At 43.5% G+C, this 19,923-nt stretch overlaps 1 protein-coding gene across 2 annotated transcripts in view; it reads right to left on the bottom strand.

The window, feature by feature from the left end:
- Nucleotides 1-116: 116 nt before the first annotated feature.
- Nucleotides 117-19,923, bottom strand: part of STK4 (serine/threonine kinase 4) — a 42,765-nt gene continuing 22,958 nt past the window's right edge. For both annotated transcript variants that reach the window (XM_065031957.1, XM_065031958.1), the window contains one exon: nucleotides 117-3,296. In XM_065031957.1, the coding sequence (XP_064888029.1) occupies nucleotides 3,138-3,296 (159 nt within the window). In that variant the 3' untranslated portion in view covers nucleotides 117-3,137. The remainder of the gene's footprint in view (nucleotides 3,297-19,923) is intronic.

Raw genomic sequence — 19,923 nt, forward strand, 5'->3', positions numbered from 1 at the left:
TCCTCCAGAATTTTGCATAATGTTGCTTGACTAAGCGCATGTCACGTTAAAACTTGTCCTGATAAGCAATAATACACCAGAGTATTCAATGCATAAATGAGTCGTGACACTGATGCTTTCACGTAAGGACAGTTTATTTGCCCCTTTGAACAAGTAAGGCAAGATAATTGAGATAGATCAAACAAAATCTCCTGTATCAAACTCAGAGGAATGCAATAAAAGTTACTATTTCATACATATACAAACTAATGACCCAATGCTATTATATACAAACAGCCAGATCTTACAAAATAGCATTTCAAGTCAGCACTTTATGCCAGTGTTGCTAATTCCTTTGTTACAAAAAAGTTAAAGCTACAAACTTCACATTTTTAAGTCTCACCATGACTGACGTCATCAGGATCTCTGAGTTTCAGCAGAACAGACAAGGGTTTGTCCAGAACACTCTCAGCAATGCGGGTGGACCTGAGGAGCACACAAATGCAGCTTCACGGTTAAGCAAGCTTTTTGCTTAAAAACTTGGTCAAACAGCTTTCCTCTATGGCACATGAGCAGGTACTGTGCTCCCAGCTCTACACAGGAACCGAACAAGGAATTATTTTCCCTAACAGATTGAAAACCAGTGAAGGAGAAAATAATTCCTCTGCATTAGCGCTCCAAGTGCAAGAAACATAATTAAGTCTCAGCCACTGCAAGCATTTAAGAAATGTTCAGAGACAGTTAAGCCATTGGACCAGTTTTACTTATTTTGGTTCACTTGCTGTATTTTAAGACAATCACATCAGCAAAGCAGAGTATTTCAAGAGTGCTTACATTCACTTACAGCAGTTACAGGTTGCATATTCTGTAAATAGACACCACCCTGGGGTGTTTCACTTTAAACATGGGTTTTCTAATGCCCTCCGATCACTAGAAAGTCACCTACACAGTGCAGAGGTAAAACTACTCCCGGCAGGATCTGCTCACTCCACAACCCACGAGCAGCGCAGTGTTTGCCATGTCACAGCCACGTCTGTCACACCAGGTGTCGGGCCAGATCCAGCCCAGGGATCACTACAGGATCCAGCACTCGACCACAGAACCGCCTCCTGAGCTGTGGGAGTCTCTTTGATGCAAAGGACGCTCACCAACATCGCCCACAATAAAAGCATGTTTAGAGCAAAACGTATTGCACAGATTTCAGACAAGCCCCGATGTTCACACAACACTTCTCTAGACCTCATTAGAATCCAGACTAAGGGATTTTAAGCCATTAACAACGACAAAACTTTTAATTACTTGTTTTTTCTAATTCAAGACCTTCCCAACACGTGAGGCTGTCAAATGGCTGGTTATCCTGGGCTGTGCTCTGACTTCCACACACTAATACACTGCCGCTGCCTCCCTTTTCCCAGCGGGACAGCTGGTTTGCTGATGTCCCACATGCACTGGTATCGAACCCAGACAAACCGATGCAACCAGATCTGCAGAGGGGGTAGGGATGGCTTGGTTCCTTTCCCAGCAATGGAGTTCACCTGTTAACAGTGGCCAAGGGTCAGCTCCAAGGGGAAATCACAGCCTACGGAGGTGTGAAATGAACACTTCACCTCTCTACCAGCATTCGATTCAGGAGACACTGCTATTCAGTTTAATCATGGAGGTGATGCACCAAGGCCTATTTCAGAAGAATGACATGGAAAACTGTTCCCTGTATCAGAGTAAAATAAAAACAAATGGGCAGAAACACGTGCTCTATCCAAAGCTTTCATCATACGCTAGATATAACTAAAACTACGTAACTCTGCTGTCCCAGCCCGTGGGGCAGAGGCAACACTTGGTCTCTGCCCCACAACTGGGCTCTTTGCTTCTTCTGTTTGACTCTCCACCCCACCGGTGTGAGTTCATTGCACCGTCCTCACAGCGATTGTACACACTGGGGCATTTGCCTCGATTGAGCTCTGCAGGGCAGGAATGGCAGGGGAATGTAAAGGAAGAACACAAGAGCATCCAGAGGAACCGGGAGAGACTGAATCTCTTCCAGTAGGACATCGGTAATTGTCTTCTCATCCACATCAATTCCACCTTTGCTTCACCACCATAAGTGCACATCTGTGCTAATTCATCAAAGACTTTACTTTCAGTTCAACTTTTCTGATGTGCCAATCCTTGCAGAAATGTGAAGGATTGTGAAATTAAGTTTTATTCAAGCATCCAAAGATCTGAAATGAAGCCTATAAAATATTTCACAAACTGCGGAGGTTATTTTAAGTCCTTTCACATGCAGCAGAAGTACCTAATTCCTGAGAGAGGTTCACACAACTTCCACCCATTCAGATCCTGCTGCCTTCTCCCAGCACTCCATCGTCAGCAGGTTCTCCCTGAAGGAGATTCCCAAACAGATGGACAAAGGGCAAACAGACCATTGGTCGGCTTTTGGTTTTAAGTCAGTGTGGATTTTAAGTTGCAGAATGTAATTTCTGATGGAGGCACAACATGCTTTATCTACTCGTATTCATTCGCAAAGAACACAAAAAGAGGACAAAACTGAGGTTTTGAAGAAACCACATTTGCTTAAAGCACACAGTGTAAGGCATGGGGCTTATTACAGGCTTTTTAAAAGATGAGATTTAAGTTTCTTTCAAAAGGCTGGAACGGTTTGTACATGTTCTTACCTGCTATCTTCAGTGACCTAAAACTCATCAGTACCGTAACAGTAGAAAGAAACAGTTACCAGCTTCAAATTGAGTCTGTGCATTCACAAAGAAAAACAAAACACATAAAAGATGCAGCCGTTAAATACCACAATCCATATTAACTTACAACAAAATGGGACTACTGAAAGTTCAGTTGAAAGGAGAGTAAGCCAGCTTTCACCAGTCTATTTCTACCTGTTCCTCTGATTTAAAAACAATGCCCTTAAAAACAGTAACAAAACTCCTTCGGAATAATGTTTTAAATATATGTCTAACATTAAAACATACCATCAGGATTTTCCACTTAATGGCATTCCTGAGTTCACAAAGGTCCTGTGGAAAAATAAATGAGCAGAAGTATTGCCCTCTATTTTGCTAGCATATTTCAATAGAAATCAATCTGTTTAGTAGTCATAAAAGCAAGGAACTGATTGTTTGAGGATGGAAGAATATTCTGCTGGTGGCTCAGAAGTTCTGCTGCCGGCGCTTCTTGGCTTCGATGGCATCGAGGATCGGCTGCCGCTTGGACTGGTACTTCTGGCGGATTTCTTCAATCTCCTGCTCCATCATGGGGTCCAGGGCCGAGAGCCTCCTCTGCAGCTCGTCCACACTCCAAGTCTTTAGCTAGCGGGGAGACAAAGAACAGACATGGGCATCAGTACAGCCACCAGCCACACGACTATAGGGATTTTGCTGCCCGTCTGGCGGTCACAAGGCGTCTGCTGGCAGGAGAAGGTGGAAACGTTCTGCTCAGGCTGCTGCTCTCAATGAGACCGGCGTGACGCACAGGACACCGGGCTGCTTGCGCTCATTTTACCGATATAGCACGTGCTCTATTTAGTGACAGTGTGAGTGTATAAATCAACCAGCAAAATGCTTCCTTTCCTGAGTTGTTTTTCTAACACTTCATTTTGCAGGCTCAGGACAGAAATACTGTATTGAGACGGAGCAGAAGTGAAGTGCTGTCCCCCACCCCTTTCCTTGCAACTAAACTTCATCTGCTCAGTGACAAAGGGAGACAGATAGGAACAGGGAGAAAACAAATACTTATGTACAATCAGGTTGAACCTCAGTCGTGGTGAGGAATTCAGACTCCTAGTTGGAAATCCCAGCACACACACAACAGGTCGCTTTAGGTCAGCCTCACACTGATACAATATGCAAGTACAATTTGTATTTTACTGTACACGCGAAGATGTCAGGCTAGTCTGGACAAGCTTCCCTTCACTGAATTCCCTGTCTGCATGCCCTTTGTTTAATTGGTTCTCCGGTGCGTGCCAGTTTGCTCAAAACTGGCACAGAGAAGTTTTATTCTGTGATTGGAGATGCCAAGCGTGGCCTGGGACAGCCTAGGTTGTCCATTGCTACACTTTTAACATAAAATATTAATATTATAACCTAAGGAACATATAGGATTTTAGGATAATGTTAAAAAATATGGTCACTTGAAGTGCTTCAAAGGTTCACCTAAGCACTGGCCCTTTTTCCATCCGAGACCAAGCGACCCCCGGGAGACACTTCTGCAGCCGCCGCAGCAGGACAGGAATGGCTATTGGCACCACCTGCTATGGATACTAAAAACAGGCGAGTCCATTTTTAGACTTTCAAGCAATGTCATAACGGAGTGACTTGTCTTTATTACGTCAGTTAGACGCAAGCGATGCTGCTGTCCTGGTTTAGCTGTTAATTAGTCAGATATTGTGGTTATTCTTCAAGCCATTTCTGAACCAAAACACACAGCGAAACGCTTGCTGCCTGTTATAAGGCAACAACTGAATTACTGGCTGTTTAATGGCAGTTGTAGAGTTCGCGTCAGTTCTTAAAGTGTGTGTGAATACTAAAATGAGGAAACTGTGATCCTTCTTCCTGAGGTGGACACATACCAGCTCCCAAACCAAAAAGTCATCTGTTAGCCGATTTCTCACAAGGTCTTTTGAAATTCTTTAGCATATTCTGCAAAATAAGGTATTTCCTAGTTTCAGTTACCAGATCGCCAATCCACTTTAATAATCCAAGCACAAGCGAAACAAAACCTTTTCGGCAAGGGTATACAGTCCTTCTGCCTCTCCCATCAGCCAACTGTTCATTAAAAAGACAAAGCACTTCCTCCACCAAGATATACATTATTTACACACATTAATGCAACTTTACCAGACAGGAGTTTAAGTTGATGCATGGCACCGGTTGCCTTTTCACACTAGCTTATTATGAAGCAGGTAATTATTCAACATTCCTCTTCCTCACAGCCCAGCAAATTGAACAGTCAAATAAAAATGCAAAAAGGAAGAAAACATTAATTCAAGTACTGAACACATATACTAAGCAGCTCTATCATCTCAAATGGCTGTCAGCTCTCACAGAGTCCCCAGCGCAAGGTGAGAGTTTTGAAGAGATTTAAACCACCTCACTCACACTTAAGCCAACTATTAAGTGTCAGAAATGGGCCTGGGGCTGCAATCTTCCACGGGTGCCCTTGGAGCCTTCTCCATCATCCTCCCGAACTTCTGGGTGCTGCCTACAGCCAGACACAAATTGCCAGAGTCGGAACCAAAGGGCAGAGCTGATTTACAGCAATGTTGTCTCCAAAACCAAGAAGGTGGCAGTAAATGAAAATGCTGCGCTTTGGGTCTTCTTGAACATGATCTAGCACTGTGGGACATCCTCCGTGGATACCGACACACACAGCCTGTCTGCTAAGGGGGACGTAATGGCTTCGGGACCGTGTGTTTGTCAGGAGAAATGGTATGGAAGATGCTTGGAGTACAGATAAGCCTGGAGTGGGCAAAAGCCAACAGATAGATATTAATGCGAACAAGCTCGGAAGCGGTCACCTGTATGGATGCATGATGCAGAACATAGATCAAAGTAGCTACTTAAGGAGAATGATCACGGGTTAAACAGAATGAGGATGGTGGGAGAAAGACAAGTTGACACAGTGCAAAAGTCTAAGAGGACAGAAACACATCCTGCGCGCAATGCTGTGTGCAGTGAGGATGAACTAATTACAGAGTGTTCATCTGCAACAACATCAGTGTGACTCTGAATGACAAGCTGCTCCTAAAAGAGGCTGAGAAACCAAAGGGCAAGTCTAGTAAAAGGTCCAGAACGTGACTGCTCAGCACAGATGAGACTGACAGACACATGATTACTAACGAAGGGAGGCGAGCGCCCACGCAGAGCCCTCTGCTCCCGCGGGGCTTCAGGCCGGTGACAACACCGGCCCGGGGACCTGGGCTGGGTTATCACACAGCTCGTCCTTCCACTTGCACATACATCTTGAAAGAAAAGAAAAATAAATAGAGCTGTTTCAAATGTGATGGCCTCCATTTCACTTTGCTGTGTGGCATTTCACTGTGAGCCAATGCCACAGACAGACTCTCTCTCAGAAATGAAGTTTTTAAACTCAAGCATTTCTATCTCCACAGTGTTAGACTCCTGGGACACTGACATTATTCTCTTAGAAAAATGCCAGAAGCAAAATAAGAAGGACAAGGACAGAGCATCTCATGACAGACTTTTACTCGGGGTAAAGTCTCAGTGCTGAAAAGCTGCAATTAGAGCTGGTTTTAGCCACAGGCTCAGTCCTATTCCTCTCTTCACTTCTCAGCAGTTCAACTGTTGTAAGAGTTCTGAGTGTCTTTGTAAAAACTGTCTATTTATGTCCACAGTGATCGAATAGCCAAGACAAACTTTTAAAGGACGGATTCTCATTTCAAAAGTAAAGACTGATATAAAATACTTCCTCAGGCTGCAGAGACCAACAGCAACACCGTCTTGTACGATGCTGGTGTTTTCTACTACATAATTCAGTAAGACACATCTAATTACGTCCTTCAGAAGGACAAAACCTACAGCCTTCCACGCATATGCAGTAATGATGGACAAATCATGAATGGATTGTTTAACACACAATTTCTTCCTCAAGGAGAAGGTTTGTAAGCTATTCAGGACATCCCTTCACCAGCAGTTCCGGCACACTTGCAGGTAACTGCTCCCCAAACAACATTCACCTCAAACTGCTGCTGAGTTCCCATCCTTTCAAATCAGCATTTTAAAAACAGGGAGAAAAAAAAAATGCCACTTACATTTGTTTCAGTTGGGTAAAGTGTCACTGCAACATGGTATTCTACCGAGTGTAAATGAATCTAAGCAGTAAAAGGAGAATAAATAAAGCATCTCTGCAAATATATTAGACTCTCCCACAGGTGTGATATTCAAAGACACCATGGTCTGACATTCATACCTATGCAGTGTTGTCTTGAGCAAGCAGCAACCTAAAAATCTGCCACAGGATTTTCAAACAGACCGTTCCAGATTCATATTTCACACGACATCTACTGTAAAACAAAGCCTAGAGAATTAGCTCAGCCCTTCCCGGTTCCCAAGAAAAACAAACGAAAACCCAAACGGTGAAAACTCTTTGAATTAGAAGCTGATGCCAATGATTTATCACGGTTCTCTTGGTAGCCAGGCCTGGTTTCCCTATAGCAGGGTCTGTAGCTAGAGCCGTTTGGGACCCACCACACTCAGGTCACCACTGACTCGGACCACTCTGCACTAGTGACATAAATACGTGTTGTCCAGTAATCCCTCAGCCACCTCAGCTTTCATTCCTATGTGCTCCGCTACCAAAATCACTGCCATCAAAACCCTCTTGTTGCATGAATTACGAGCATCAAATAGAAAGGAGCTGTTGCCCAGCAGCTTTCACACGTTTCTCCCCCAACAAAGACTTTTGGCAGAGCATTAACTCACCGGCTGCACAGGAATCAAAAAATACTATCTCAGAACAAGTGAAAAACATGTTCCTCCTGCGACTTTCTTTTTACTTGCTGACACTGGATGTGATCCCTAGATTCAGCACAAAGCCTTTTCTTTGCATCTTTGCAACGTTTCATGCTATCTGGGCTTTGTTTTTAAATACTCTGTCAGAAGTCCTGAAGCCTGTGCTAAACCTGAAGCCTTCCATCTCCAGGGAGGGGATGCGGTTATTCTACCATCATCTTTCAAACCTGCAGACAGATCCTGACTTCTGGAACAAAAAAATAATATATACGACATTGGTGAGACGGGCTGATTTTCCCTACGGTATTTGAATAGTTTTGCAGAAGGAAGATATTTTCAAGCCTTGGTACTACAGCGAATCCTATAAATAAAACTAGGAAGTTGTTTTTGGCTTCCTTAGCCCTCTAGCCATACCCCTCTGCATTATTTCTGAACACTTGTCTTCCACATGCTCACATGGAGTATTTTCTGAATATCCTCCCACTTTACCTGTGGCTTTGCAGAAAGGACACCCGGCTGCAGCGATCACTCTGCCTTTCACCCAGATATTCCAGGTGGCGTTTACTGCTCAACACAACTTGATGGCAAACTTTTAAGTTTTAAATAGCCTTCAGAAAAACCGGCTTTAGGAATTAGCACTTCATAAGGGGCAGTGGGAGTTTGAAGACTAAAATACAGAAATAATAAAATTGCAGCTTCCCACGCTACACAGGGAAATAAATTCTTAGCGGAAAAGATATGAGCTAGATGGGAACTAAAGAAAAATCCAAATTAATTGTCTATTTAGCACAGTTTTTATTGTTCTATCTTCCTTTTCTTTGCTTTTCACTGCAATCTAGCAGTTCTTGACTGCATGCCCAGTGATCCAAGCCCTGCAAAGAAACTCAAATCATCTTGAATCATAGTGACAGGGAACCAACTCATTTACTTGTGTGAATTTAGACAGTCAAGACCTAAACATGGCTCGAGAAAGGTTTTTATCCAAACCAAGTCACACAAGCTACGCTAAATATTAAATGCCAATTAGAAATTTGCTGCTAGAGAATGTGAAAAATATTCCCACTGTAATATATAGCAACAGGCTACTATAGGGTTTGGAAAAACAAAACAAAAAGGAAACAACCACCTGGGCCTACAACTGTATGGAAGCACAGCTGAGCCCCTCACACTCGACACCAGTGGTGTCTACACAAGTACAGAAGAATTCCTACAAACCATGTATGAAGTGTTCAGATGTCCTTTGGGAAGGACGGCTCGTCACGGAAGAGACTAATTAAACTATTGCTTCACTTGACCCTGGCTATCAGCAACACTATCGAGGTGCCTCCCTTCCCACAAAACCAAGGGCACGCTTGCTCTTCCTCGCCAGCATCCTGCAGATCGGTTTGATGCATATCCACCTCACCTCCTCAACTTTTCTTCTATCACCTCCTCAAGCAGAGTTTTATTTTTGGGAGACAATCACCCATGGGATGCCACTGGCTGCAATTATTTGTAGCAACCAGCTCGGAGCGTAACTCAGCATGCGAGCGCAGGGGTGCTGCAGGAGACCTCGACCTGGGGAGAGGTGTCACACCTCAAGGATTCATGAATGTGAGCTTCGACACGCCGAGATTATGCTGGAATTAGCCTTCTGTAACTTGAAAGGCTGGTTAAACACAGCATCAACTGAACGCTCGTATCAAATACACTCTGAGGGAACAGATCACTGAATTGTACTATGCACTTTTTTTTTTAAAACCAGCAAAAAAAGCAGTGAATTTCTCTGGCCAAAATTAAATGTAGAAGGTGATTTCTCATGCTAAGCAGTGCTCCAGACTTCAGGTCTGAAAACGGTGATATAAATTGGTGTTGGAATAGATGCCATTTTTTTCCTCAGCATTTTTCCTGAAATGCTGGCTCAATACCATTTGGCATACTTTCAATCACTGATCTAAAAAATTAAGTGCCTTGTTCTCATTTATGCTTCTAGCATAAGGAGGCCTCGATGTAATGTATGAGCAGGCATTAACTATTTATTCACTGAAAGTTGTCCTATGCAAGGGACACAAGAATCTAAGAACCTACAGGCACTTACCGCCTGCTTTTCATCCCAGTTCTCAGGTCCCTGTAACTTCACAAATCTGTCAAGCCACCATTCTACAGAGGGGCTACAGTAAATCACAACAGACCCTGGTGCCTAAACAAACATTAATTATCCTTATTTTCCCCTCTTTTAGCATTAGCATGTCAGGGAAGTTTCTCGCTGTTAAGAAAGCAGTGGATGAAATGCACTAACTGTGGGATTTCATGCAAGATTAAAAATATAGATATTAATCTTTCAAAGGATTTGAAAAATAAGTCTCAGCAGCACAAGCTTTTGCTTTTAATGCATGTTAATTATTTAGGCAATGTGCTAGCAAAACATACCGCGGGCTGCAGCATCCAGCACAAGTCAAAGGAGCACTGCGGCTGGAACTGCCCAAAGAAGGTGAAGTGACCCGTGAGCAGCACACATCTGGAGACAGCTGTTCCAGGCCACCTCAGCGGGACAGCAGACGACTTTCCACAAAGAAATAACACTCAGGTTTCAACTAGATCATCATATGCTTGAGAGGCAACTTAAGTCAGTGCAAGTCGAGCAGCTGAAATAGAGTTTAGTCACAACATTACTTTTGTGGAGCAAAGACAGACACTAACACACACTCGGCACTTGATCCCCAGCTGAACTGGAAAAAAGTATTTAAGGAAGAGTTATATCACAGGAGACTTGGCCTTCTCAGATGAGCCGTCTGGACTAGCACTACCTCACCTTGACAAATGCAGAGTTTTGTAGCTACTGAAAGTAAAACATCTTACTGCTACAATGCTAGTTAGTTATTTTCTAGGTGCTTATTTGGCTAAAATAAAGGTCCATGATACCAGACCACAGTGTCCATCCTATTGCTACAGAACTCCTGAAAGGTGATGTGTGCCATTCCCCTTCCCGCCCTGCTCCCTGCCAGGCCACTTTGTGAAGACCACGTCTAAACTGGAAGCTTCCCCCTGCCCTCTATCTGCAGGAAGGACCACTGCCAACACCTTTATTCTCAGCTTAGCGCCTTGCTAGCAGCTTAGCAAGGCTTCTCTTAAGCTGCCACACGATCATGGCCTGACGGGCTTCTTGAGAAGCTGCAGCTTCCAGCAACACGTCACTGATGGAGTCTCACCCATCAGCAGCCACTGAGGCAAAAAGCTGCCTATAGCATGATACAAGTAAAAAAAACCCAAGTATCATCCACACAAGCTTCTGGCGAGGGGTGTGGAGCACAAGAGTGATGAGGCTGAGGGACCTGGGGGGTTCAGCCTGGAGAACAGGAGGCGAGGGGAGAACTTCTGATCTCTGAACTGCCTGAAAGGAGCCTGTAGCATGGAGGGGGTTGGTCTCTTCTCCCAAGGAACAAGTGGTAGGACAAGAGAAACGGCCTCAAGTTGCACAAGTGAAGGTTCAGATTGGATAGCAGGAAAAATTTCTTCCCAGAAAGGGTTGTGAAGCAGCAGAACAGGCTGCCCAGGGAAGTTCTGGAGTCGCCATCCCTGGAAGGGTTTCAAAAGTCACATAGATGAGGCTCCGAGGGACATGGTTTAGTGCTAGAGTTAGGTTATAGTTGGACTTGCTGATCCTGAGGGTCTCTTCCAACCAAAATGGTTCTATGATGCTGTGCAATGCTGTACCAAGGATTCAAATCAAGCCCAGACTCCCGTCAGACGGAATGAAAACTGCCCATGGCCGGGCAGCCCGAGCAGCACATCCCAGCTGCGGGCTGACCCGCTCCCAGCCCCGCTGCTGCTGCGCCTCAGCCCACCCACCCAACAGCCCGAAACGGCCGGGAGCTCCTCGCTGGGAAGTTACTGACACACCTCCCCAGTCACAGCTCGTTCCGCAGCTGATCTTTGATGTTCTGATTCCAGGGGATCTAAAGGGTCTGCGTGAGAGCGAAAGTTTGTGTGTGCACGCACATTAATTCCCACTCCATGTTCAAGATTTGTCTGTTCCACAGCAAGAACTGCTTCAGTATTATTACACAAATAACTCTTATTTCAGGCTATATTTACAGCCATTCCATTTGGTCCTGCTTGGCTCAGCAAGGACCTTCCTCGAGCACACTGTCAGTAGCTAATTCCTGTGACCGCCACAGACATACGTACACACTTTAGATACACAGCTGCTCCTTCACCAGCTAAGAGGCATCTTCACTTCTGCACCCTCCCTGCAGTTTGAAGTTTCTCTCCCAAGCCCAGAAGAACCAGGGGGGAGCTTTGCTGTTTGTCAGAAAATTCCCAGTGCGGCCACCAGTTTCAGGGGTGTAGCAAACATCCAGATCTCCCTGGCTCCTCTGGGTACCCAGATGTAAGTCCGCAGTGATTTTGCTGAGCGGTTACCCACCGAGCACGGAAAATTGCACGGCTGTGGGAACACCATACCCGCATCAATAACGCTGGCATCTCGGAGCTGCTCTTAGCCAAGAACTGCGCTTTATTAATCCTTACTGTAATCCTTAAAAGGCTCAAGGAAGGTTAGGTGTTACGGCCAGCACAAGCATATAACCGCTGCGCACTGTTATTACCCTCAGCATTGTACGGAAGTTATATTAAGGAAGAAAACCCATCCAAAGCTCTGCTCATTGATGTGAGTGGTCATAAAAAAATAAAGGTTTTTTTTAAAAAGAGCAATGCATTTTAATCTTCTGAGCTCCAAGATTAAATTTCCTTTTTTAGCCTTAGTACCAATTATAAGTATGAATAACGTTATTCACTTCCAAAATCATCCCAAATACCATACACATTTAATCTAAACGGAGGAAATGACAAACTGTGTCAGTGTTATTCTGCAGCACTGAATTTCAAGAAGTCCAAACCTTAAAATCCTGTAGGGACTTTGAAAGTGGCTGACTAATCCTGTACCACAAAGACAAGTTATCTCACTGGGGTTTTTTCAGTAACTGAATTAGAAACCAAGCTCAAAGGTCAGCCTCCCAAAAAGGAGCATCACTCGCTTAGAAAAAACACTTGTTTGCCAGAGATTTGATTAAGGAAAAAACACAGCCAAGGGTTTTTTTTTCCTTCTCTAAGTGATTATGCTTTAATTTTCTTAAGTAAGAGTACTAAAATACCTCCGGACATGCTAAAATAAATCATGCCATTGGGCTTTGGAGATCTAGCTAGCTGCAGAAATCGACTGTAAAGCTGACCAACGTGGGCTTTTTTGTCTCTTTTTTTAAGAAAAGCAATCTGTCAGAAAATGCTGTTTGCTTTAAATGAAACTCTTTTTCCTAAGTGTTCACTAGTACTTGGGCATCTATTTATAACGATCCTGTGTGATGGCAAGTCACTAAACAAGGAGTTAAGCACCTCATTTCTGAATAATATTCCTTTTGGAGTACATCGCTCTTTGTGTACGAGGCTTCTCTTTCTCGAAGGTCAAAGCTTGGGGTTTGAAGCCGTCTGGTTGCTGAGGTTATGGACATAAAAGCCGAAGCAAACCTCCCAGGACACCCCGGCCATGGCCAAGTGCAACCTCCAGCACCTTCTCTGCACGAGCACGACCCCCGAGGTGCCTCACATGTCATGAAACTGCCCCCTGCAAAATCTCCCAGTGAGTCATGCAGGGAGACCCCCCCGTAATTATACGCACCAAACAACACTGGCAATAAGCAACTGGAGGTTTTGCAGTAAAACTGCAGGGTTTATAGGAATACAAGAAGAGGGTGCACAAAGGCAAACGTGTCAGGTCCAGATGTCAGGGATGAGAGAGCTTTCCTCCACCACAGTCCATCATTTCTGGCACTTTTCTGGATGAGGCTCTACCCATTGCAAAGTATTCACAGGGGCCTGGTGGAGACTTTATCCTCAGGCTTTTCCCTTATGGACCAGACTCCATCCTCTGAGGCACAATCCAGAGCAGCTATATTACGCTCCTGATGCAAAGAGTCCCCAAAAGGAGCCCTTTGTGCTACAAATGAGAAAAACCTGGACAAGCTTGTCTTTTTAAGCTACATTACCCTTTATAAACATTTGTTCTGACAGCTGAGTTGCGATAAGATTTTAGAAGCATTTCAAATAGATCTCGTTTGAGCAGCAGTTTCTTTCTTTAAGGAAGATGCTGTGCCAAGAACACACCCGGCCTTGAAAACGGATCTCAAGGCACAACAAGGCTCAAACAGGTTTTTCTAAAGAATTCAGTATGCTCTGAGATTTTTTTCCAACGTCATCCATTCAATTATTAATTCCCCTTCCCTTTCTCCCAAAGCAGAAATGCACGTTGCAGCCTGACCTTAAACATAGAGCAGCAGTGAAACAAACCCCATGATCCAAATCCCTGCGTGAAGTTCTGTTGGTTATTTAGTTCATCCACAAAACTTTCAGTCAATGTCTCAGCAGATTAAACGCTACTGTAGGACAGGGGCCTCCAAGATAGTTCGGGATGTTGAATTTACAAGTCTGAAGACTCTCATATAAAGTTGATTCCAGGTTACATTATTTCAGTCTCCATTAAGGGCTATGACCTAAGCCATTCAACACAAACAACAGCAACTCATTTTGCTTCCCACTCACCGCAAGTTGCATTTAAAAGCCTTATGTCACAGAAGGCCTCCTATATACAAAAATAAAGCAAAAAATGAAATTTTGACAGCAAGTTGTGGCAGTAAGTGCTTTGCAATCAATGTCAGTGTGCACCAATGTGAAAGCAGGTGGTGAGCAACGACCCTGTTACCAAATGGGAGAAGAAATCTATTCTTTCCACTAGTGATATAAGAGTCAAGCCACTCAACTGACTTTTTCAATTTCAAAGATTGCTAACAATTTTTTTTTAATGTGCTATCTTTCTTTGTTTGTTGTTTTTGTTATAAAGGGAATTTAGAAGGGTTTATAAAACCTACACACATGGAGCTTTCTGTAAATCACCTGGGTGGTTTGAAGCAGCCATGAATTCGATGGGGTTTGGTTCAGAACATCTGCGTAACATCTGCATGCAGAAGACTCGAGACCATTTAAAAACAATAAAAGAGACAAACAAGCTTTTCCTGGGCTTATTTTTAAAATGACTGGATGTTTGATTACAAGGTGACAAAATGAATGATTTGCCTTAATAAAGATGCCACAAGTTAAAAGCATTTGCTGGGAAGAACATACTCAATATGCTGAAAAGGTAAGTCTTAAAAGAAACACAAACAATTAGCAGCGCTTTAAATGTTCTTGGCAGATGGCTGAAGAAACAAAAAAGAAAGGAAAACCGTTTCAGAGACATCAATGTTATGAATCAAGGCAGGTGACATTTAAAACCAATGAATAAAACATCACAAAAACCTGTCTCTTTATAAATCATACCTCACAGTGCAAATTACAGCGAGGTACTACACTTCACTTCAAGATGTTCCTCAATTAGCAGGAGATACAATGGGGGTATGATTTCAAGCTTGGAAAACCATAGTTGCCTATTCTGGACTATCTTCTATAGTCAGAAAAATACTCTTGTTATGAAAGTATGGGGTTTTTTTCCCTGCAAAAATATGGTCTTAATGCTCTCCCAAGGAAAGAAAGCTTGATTTTCAATTCAGCACAGCACAAACAAGTTCACTCAATTCCCAACGAGGAATCAGCCCTAGTTCCATAGGACCCAGGCAAGGACACCTGTCAGCCATCCCAGACCCAGGTTTATCTCTCAAACTGCTGAATGCTCTAGCAAACCAGTTCACTTTATGATCAAAGTAAGACTATTGGAAGAAACCAGTGCCAGAGAGGTAATTTTTACTCCAGCCACCCTTGGGAAAAAGGGGGAGTTCATGATAGATGAAGGGAATAAACATGTGGACAGAGAAATCCCTGAAGATTCCCTCAGAGTGTTTGGTTTAGCCTTAGAAAAATCGTTACTGAAAAAAGCTCTAACCAAACTTCTTCTTCTATGCAGAACTCTACATGTTCAAATGAATTTTTGGAACAATCAAACTTCTTTGTCACACAAGGGTCAGAGAAATTCGCTATCTTAGAAGAGAATGTATTGCAAGTTTCATAATGCTTCAATAGGACTCTGAAGATTAATTGATTTTCAAACAGTCCCATTTAAATTACCTGCAAACCTGCACACTCTACTAACAAACTTTTTTTGCTCCTGTCCAAGCAGATCGACTTTCTGGAGTGTTAGTAACCAGCTCGGATTATTTGCTTGAGTAATTTGGATGGGGAATGGAGGAACAGAAAGATTAGTGTAGAGGCCGGGACCTGATACCTTTAGTAAGCTGCTTTAAAGACAGAAGTAAAAAGAAGATAAAGCTCAGAGGATCACAGCAGAGTCAGGAAACACCATAAAGCGATAAACTACGAAAGGTCACACAACAGCAGCTTGCCCATGTCATGCAAGTACCTTTCTTCCAGCATCTGCCTTATCCACGCACCCTCACCATGACTTTTTCCTACTGCTAGAAAAGACCCAAAGACCGGTTCCAACAAAACGAGACTCAATTATTCAGCCTGTCATCATTTTCAAAGCCTGCAACGGTACAGAAAACACTCCCAAGTTTTTAATCGATCGAACTCTTTGAAGGACAAAAGGTAGTAAAGCTATAAAGCATCGATATTGCACTGCTAATAAACGCTATCCAAATGAATGTACAGAGAAACCAAAGACATTGAATGTTCCAGGTACTGGTAGACAACAAGCTGTTCACAAGACAAATGACACTTTTAGAGGCAGAACACAATAAATTAGAGACTCTGGTCATTGAAAAGCAGAAAGTGTTTACTGTTATTGATAAGCAATAAATCACCTGCCCGCTAACAGTTCCTCCCTATAAATCACTTCCAATGAAAGAAACAGCTGGTTCCAGTCCGCAGCCATTCCGCACCCTGAGTGGGGAGAAGAAACGCCCTGTGCTGAGCGACGCCCATTGTTAACCGTGGTCGTTGTACAGTGGCGCAGGGGAAGCAGAACGGGGATACGAGACACCGCACCGCGAGACACCGGCTGCAGCTTCGGCAGGCTGAGCGCTGCAAAAATCCACCGTGGCTGGATCCTCAGCACCTGGACCACACGCACCTCGGGTGCATGAGCAGAGTCCGATCGGAGACACGGTGAAGCTGGTCCAAAGCACCAGACTCAAAAATGCAACGTGACCCTAATGAGATTTGACTCGCTTTGGAAGAGTCAAGCTTGCTATAAGCTTTTCAGTAAGAACTTCAAACTCCTGCTATCACACCAATACCCAGTTTGTCTCACTAGAAGGAAAAGGACTCACATTCACGATTCCAGTGCAAACCAAGAGCCATTTGTCCACCTGGACAAGCTGAAGACACGGTTAGACTAACACACTCTCCTTCTCTTGACAGGCTGCGAATGGTCGGCAGATATACAGGTGCTGGAATCAAAAAAGCCCTGGAGCAAACAGCTACAACTCCTTGTGTAAAGCCTGTGGAAAGACTCCACGTCCTGCAGTGCTTGTGCTCTAGTGCTTGTTAAAAGTTCAGGTCCTAATTGACTCCACATCCAAAAGAAGCTCCAAGGATACTCAATTAGCATAGATACACTGAGATATCAAAAACTACGGGTCAGGTTTACAGCAAAACCAAAGTTTAACGCTACAGGTATTGAAACAACCGCACTTGCATCACGATGGCAAAATTCAAGACTGACGGGGGCTCCACCACCGCTCATTTCCCCAGTGAAACCACACTCACCAAATAAAATTGAAGAGGTTTCAGTATTGTCATAGGTACCATAAGTCATGAGTGGCTAGAACCTGCTGATGTGCTGACAAAACAGGCTTACAATAAAACAATTAGTGATATAATATACAACATTCGTGACTGGATGATCCACAAATACCTAATGCGATAGGTGTGGCAAGACAGAAAGCCTTTCAAGCAGGGACAGAATTAACAAAATTTAGCCACCAGTGATATTAGAATACTGACCTGCTCTGAACAGTTAAAAGGCTTTTAAAATAGGAATAAGCAAAGGGTTTGTTGTGTCTAAGGGCAGGAAACACTGCACAATTAATTCTGCCGTACGTTACAGTACCACTGAAAGATTAAAGTGAAAAAATGGATGACATTGTCTAAACAAATCTTTTAGCATTATTAATTTAAGTCTCTGCAACAGTATGTGAGTCATGTTCACTGGCAACATTAAATTCAAGTACAAAAATTCTGAGATCTGATTAGGGCGATTAGGAATTCTACATACAATGCAGCCTGCCCATTAGCAGCCTACCCCTGCAGCATTTTCATATTACACTTTGTTACTTTCTTCCTAACAACAAGAATTTTTGCCCATAATTAGTATTTTTCCCCCACGTTAAATAAATCATAATGTTCTTGGAAACATTTTTCATAATCAAGCAGGGCCTAAATCTTCAGCGATCCTCATTCAAACTCAAGTGGGGATAAACATTAACACCTTTGGGCATTGACTAGTCAGTTAATAAGCAGCTCTAACTCAGAAATCCAAAGCTGGAAAGACACCGCTGGGTTTATGGCATCTCCAACCACAACCAGGACACGGACAGAGCATCACATCTGGGAGGAACCGAGTTCATCACCTTTTAGTGGAGGATCTGGGGTTTCTGGCTCTGCGGTGGATGGGGCTGACTCCTCTAACCCTTATCTAACGTGACATTGCCACTGTGATATAAATAGTGTCTTATCTGCCTGCTTCGGAGGAGCAATGTTAGTCAAGAAAAGGTCAAATGGTTTTGCCACAAGGGAAAAGAGCAAAAATCTTTTGTAATTTAATATTGCCTTTTTTTTTTGGAAGACAAGAGACTCCAGGTGCTGGTCACATAGGGAGAGGAACGCAGAAGAGAAGACAAGGCATATTTATCTAGTCTGCAGTAGCACAAAGCAATAATATTTCAATCATTTCTTAAGGCCCAGGAGGAAACAGTATTCAGCAGCATCTCCCTGATCTCGTCTTTACCTGGAATCCCGCAAACCCTATAGACAAAGTCTGCTCAAACCTGCCTACTTTGACCGGGCAGAAACGAGTTATAGCTGCAGGCAAGTATAGGACAGATGTACTCGATACACCTACTAGTAAATGTATATTTTCTTATTCCACAATGCTTATTTCATGATGCTTTCAATTAATAAAGCATTAATAGACAAGACTTTTACCCACAGCTAGCTAAATGGATCCATTTTTAGTCAACCAGGAAAAAAAAATCCTGTTTTAAGACGGAATACATTACACAACCTGAGGTTACTGCTACTGACCCTCAGATAAGCACTACAGAAATATCCGTATGTATTTACTGAGGTTGCTTTCAAGCGTTTTTCTTATGCTACAGAAAAGAAAGGAGCTCTGTTACAAAATCTGCATGCAAGATAGGCTGGTATGTTCATATACAGCTGAACCAGAGAAATACATAGAGCTGGGAAGCAAAATTGCTACACATTACTACGTGAAGGTGACCTAAAGCCCGCTTCATTGCCAGCTTTTATTGCTGGCTTTTATTGCTTCCAGCGCACTGGTAATCTGTGCACGTGGCAATACTTCCGTACTAATGGAAATCAGTAAACAAGGTCACGTGCGTGTCAAACGGTCGCTTTGCACATTCTAAAAATACTTGTGGGTCCTGTTTGCTAGGACGGCACCGACCTTTCCTTGTGTCACCCGCTGCCTGTGCCGCGGCGCCACGGTCTGCAGGGTGGAATACATCCTACTCGCTGGAAAGAATAGTAATTGCTAAAGTGATTATCAACCGAATTAGAAAGTAAAATAATTACAGCAAATTTCCCCTTGGGCCATCTTCTGTGGAGTACAAAGGACTCCTGAGATGCTCCAAGCCACCCTGTCTTTCCTGGGAAAGACCACACATCGAAAAATCATTGTTTATCGTTAAATGAAGTTATGGCATGTAAGGTGAATGAGATAAATGGAGTATCTGGTTTGCCTAGAATTGTGTGTTTGGCCCCGACTCTGCGATACACAGGCTGACAATTCACCTTGTAGGTTATTTTTGCAAAACGTGCTCATGCAGCCGCTTTACGCCTCGAGGCTAAACAGAATGTAGTACAAAGGGCTACAAGAGAGCGAATAAAGCAGGTCCCTCCGCTAGCCATCCTTTCAGTCTAAATAAGAAAATCTGAGATGCAGCAGCAAGGACAACAAAACACGTGTAAGAGCCGCAGTTTAGACAAGCTGTACAAACAGAACGAAAGGCTCCAGTTATTATTCCAGCCTTTAAAACATCTCCTTGAGTCGTGACTAGCAGAGGGATTTCGCTTTCCACGCTGCTTTGTGAAGGTGGAATGACGCTCCCCAACCACTGAACAACCGTGACAACCACGGGCAACACGAACAGACACCGAAAAGGGCATGCAAGGCACCCACAGCAAAAAGTGCTGGCACTGAAGTAGCATTGAAAGAAAATGCAGCGGAGAAAAAACTATGTTCAGCACAATACCCGTGTTCTGGCGTTTTGAATGCAAACCAGAAATTTTCCATCCTCGG

Source organism: Columba livia, chromosome 16 (assembly GCF_036013475.1).
Source record: "Columba livia isolate bColLiv1 breed racing homer chromosome 16, bColLiv1.pat.W.v2, whole genome shotgun sequence".
NCBI classification, from domain to species: Eukaryota; Metazoa; Chordata; class Aves; order Columbiformes; family Columbidae; genus Columba; species Columba livia.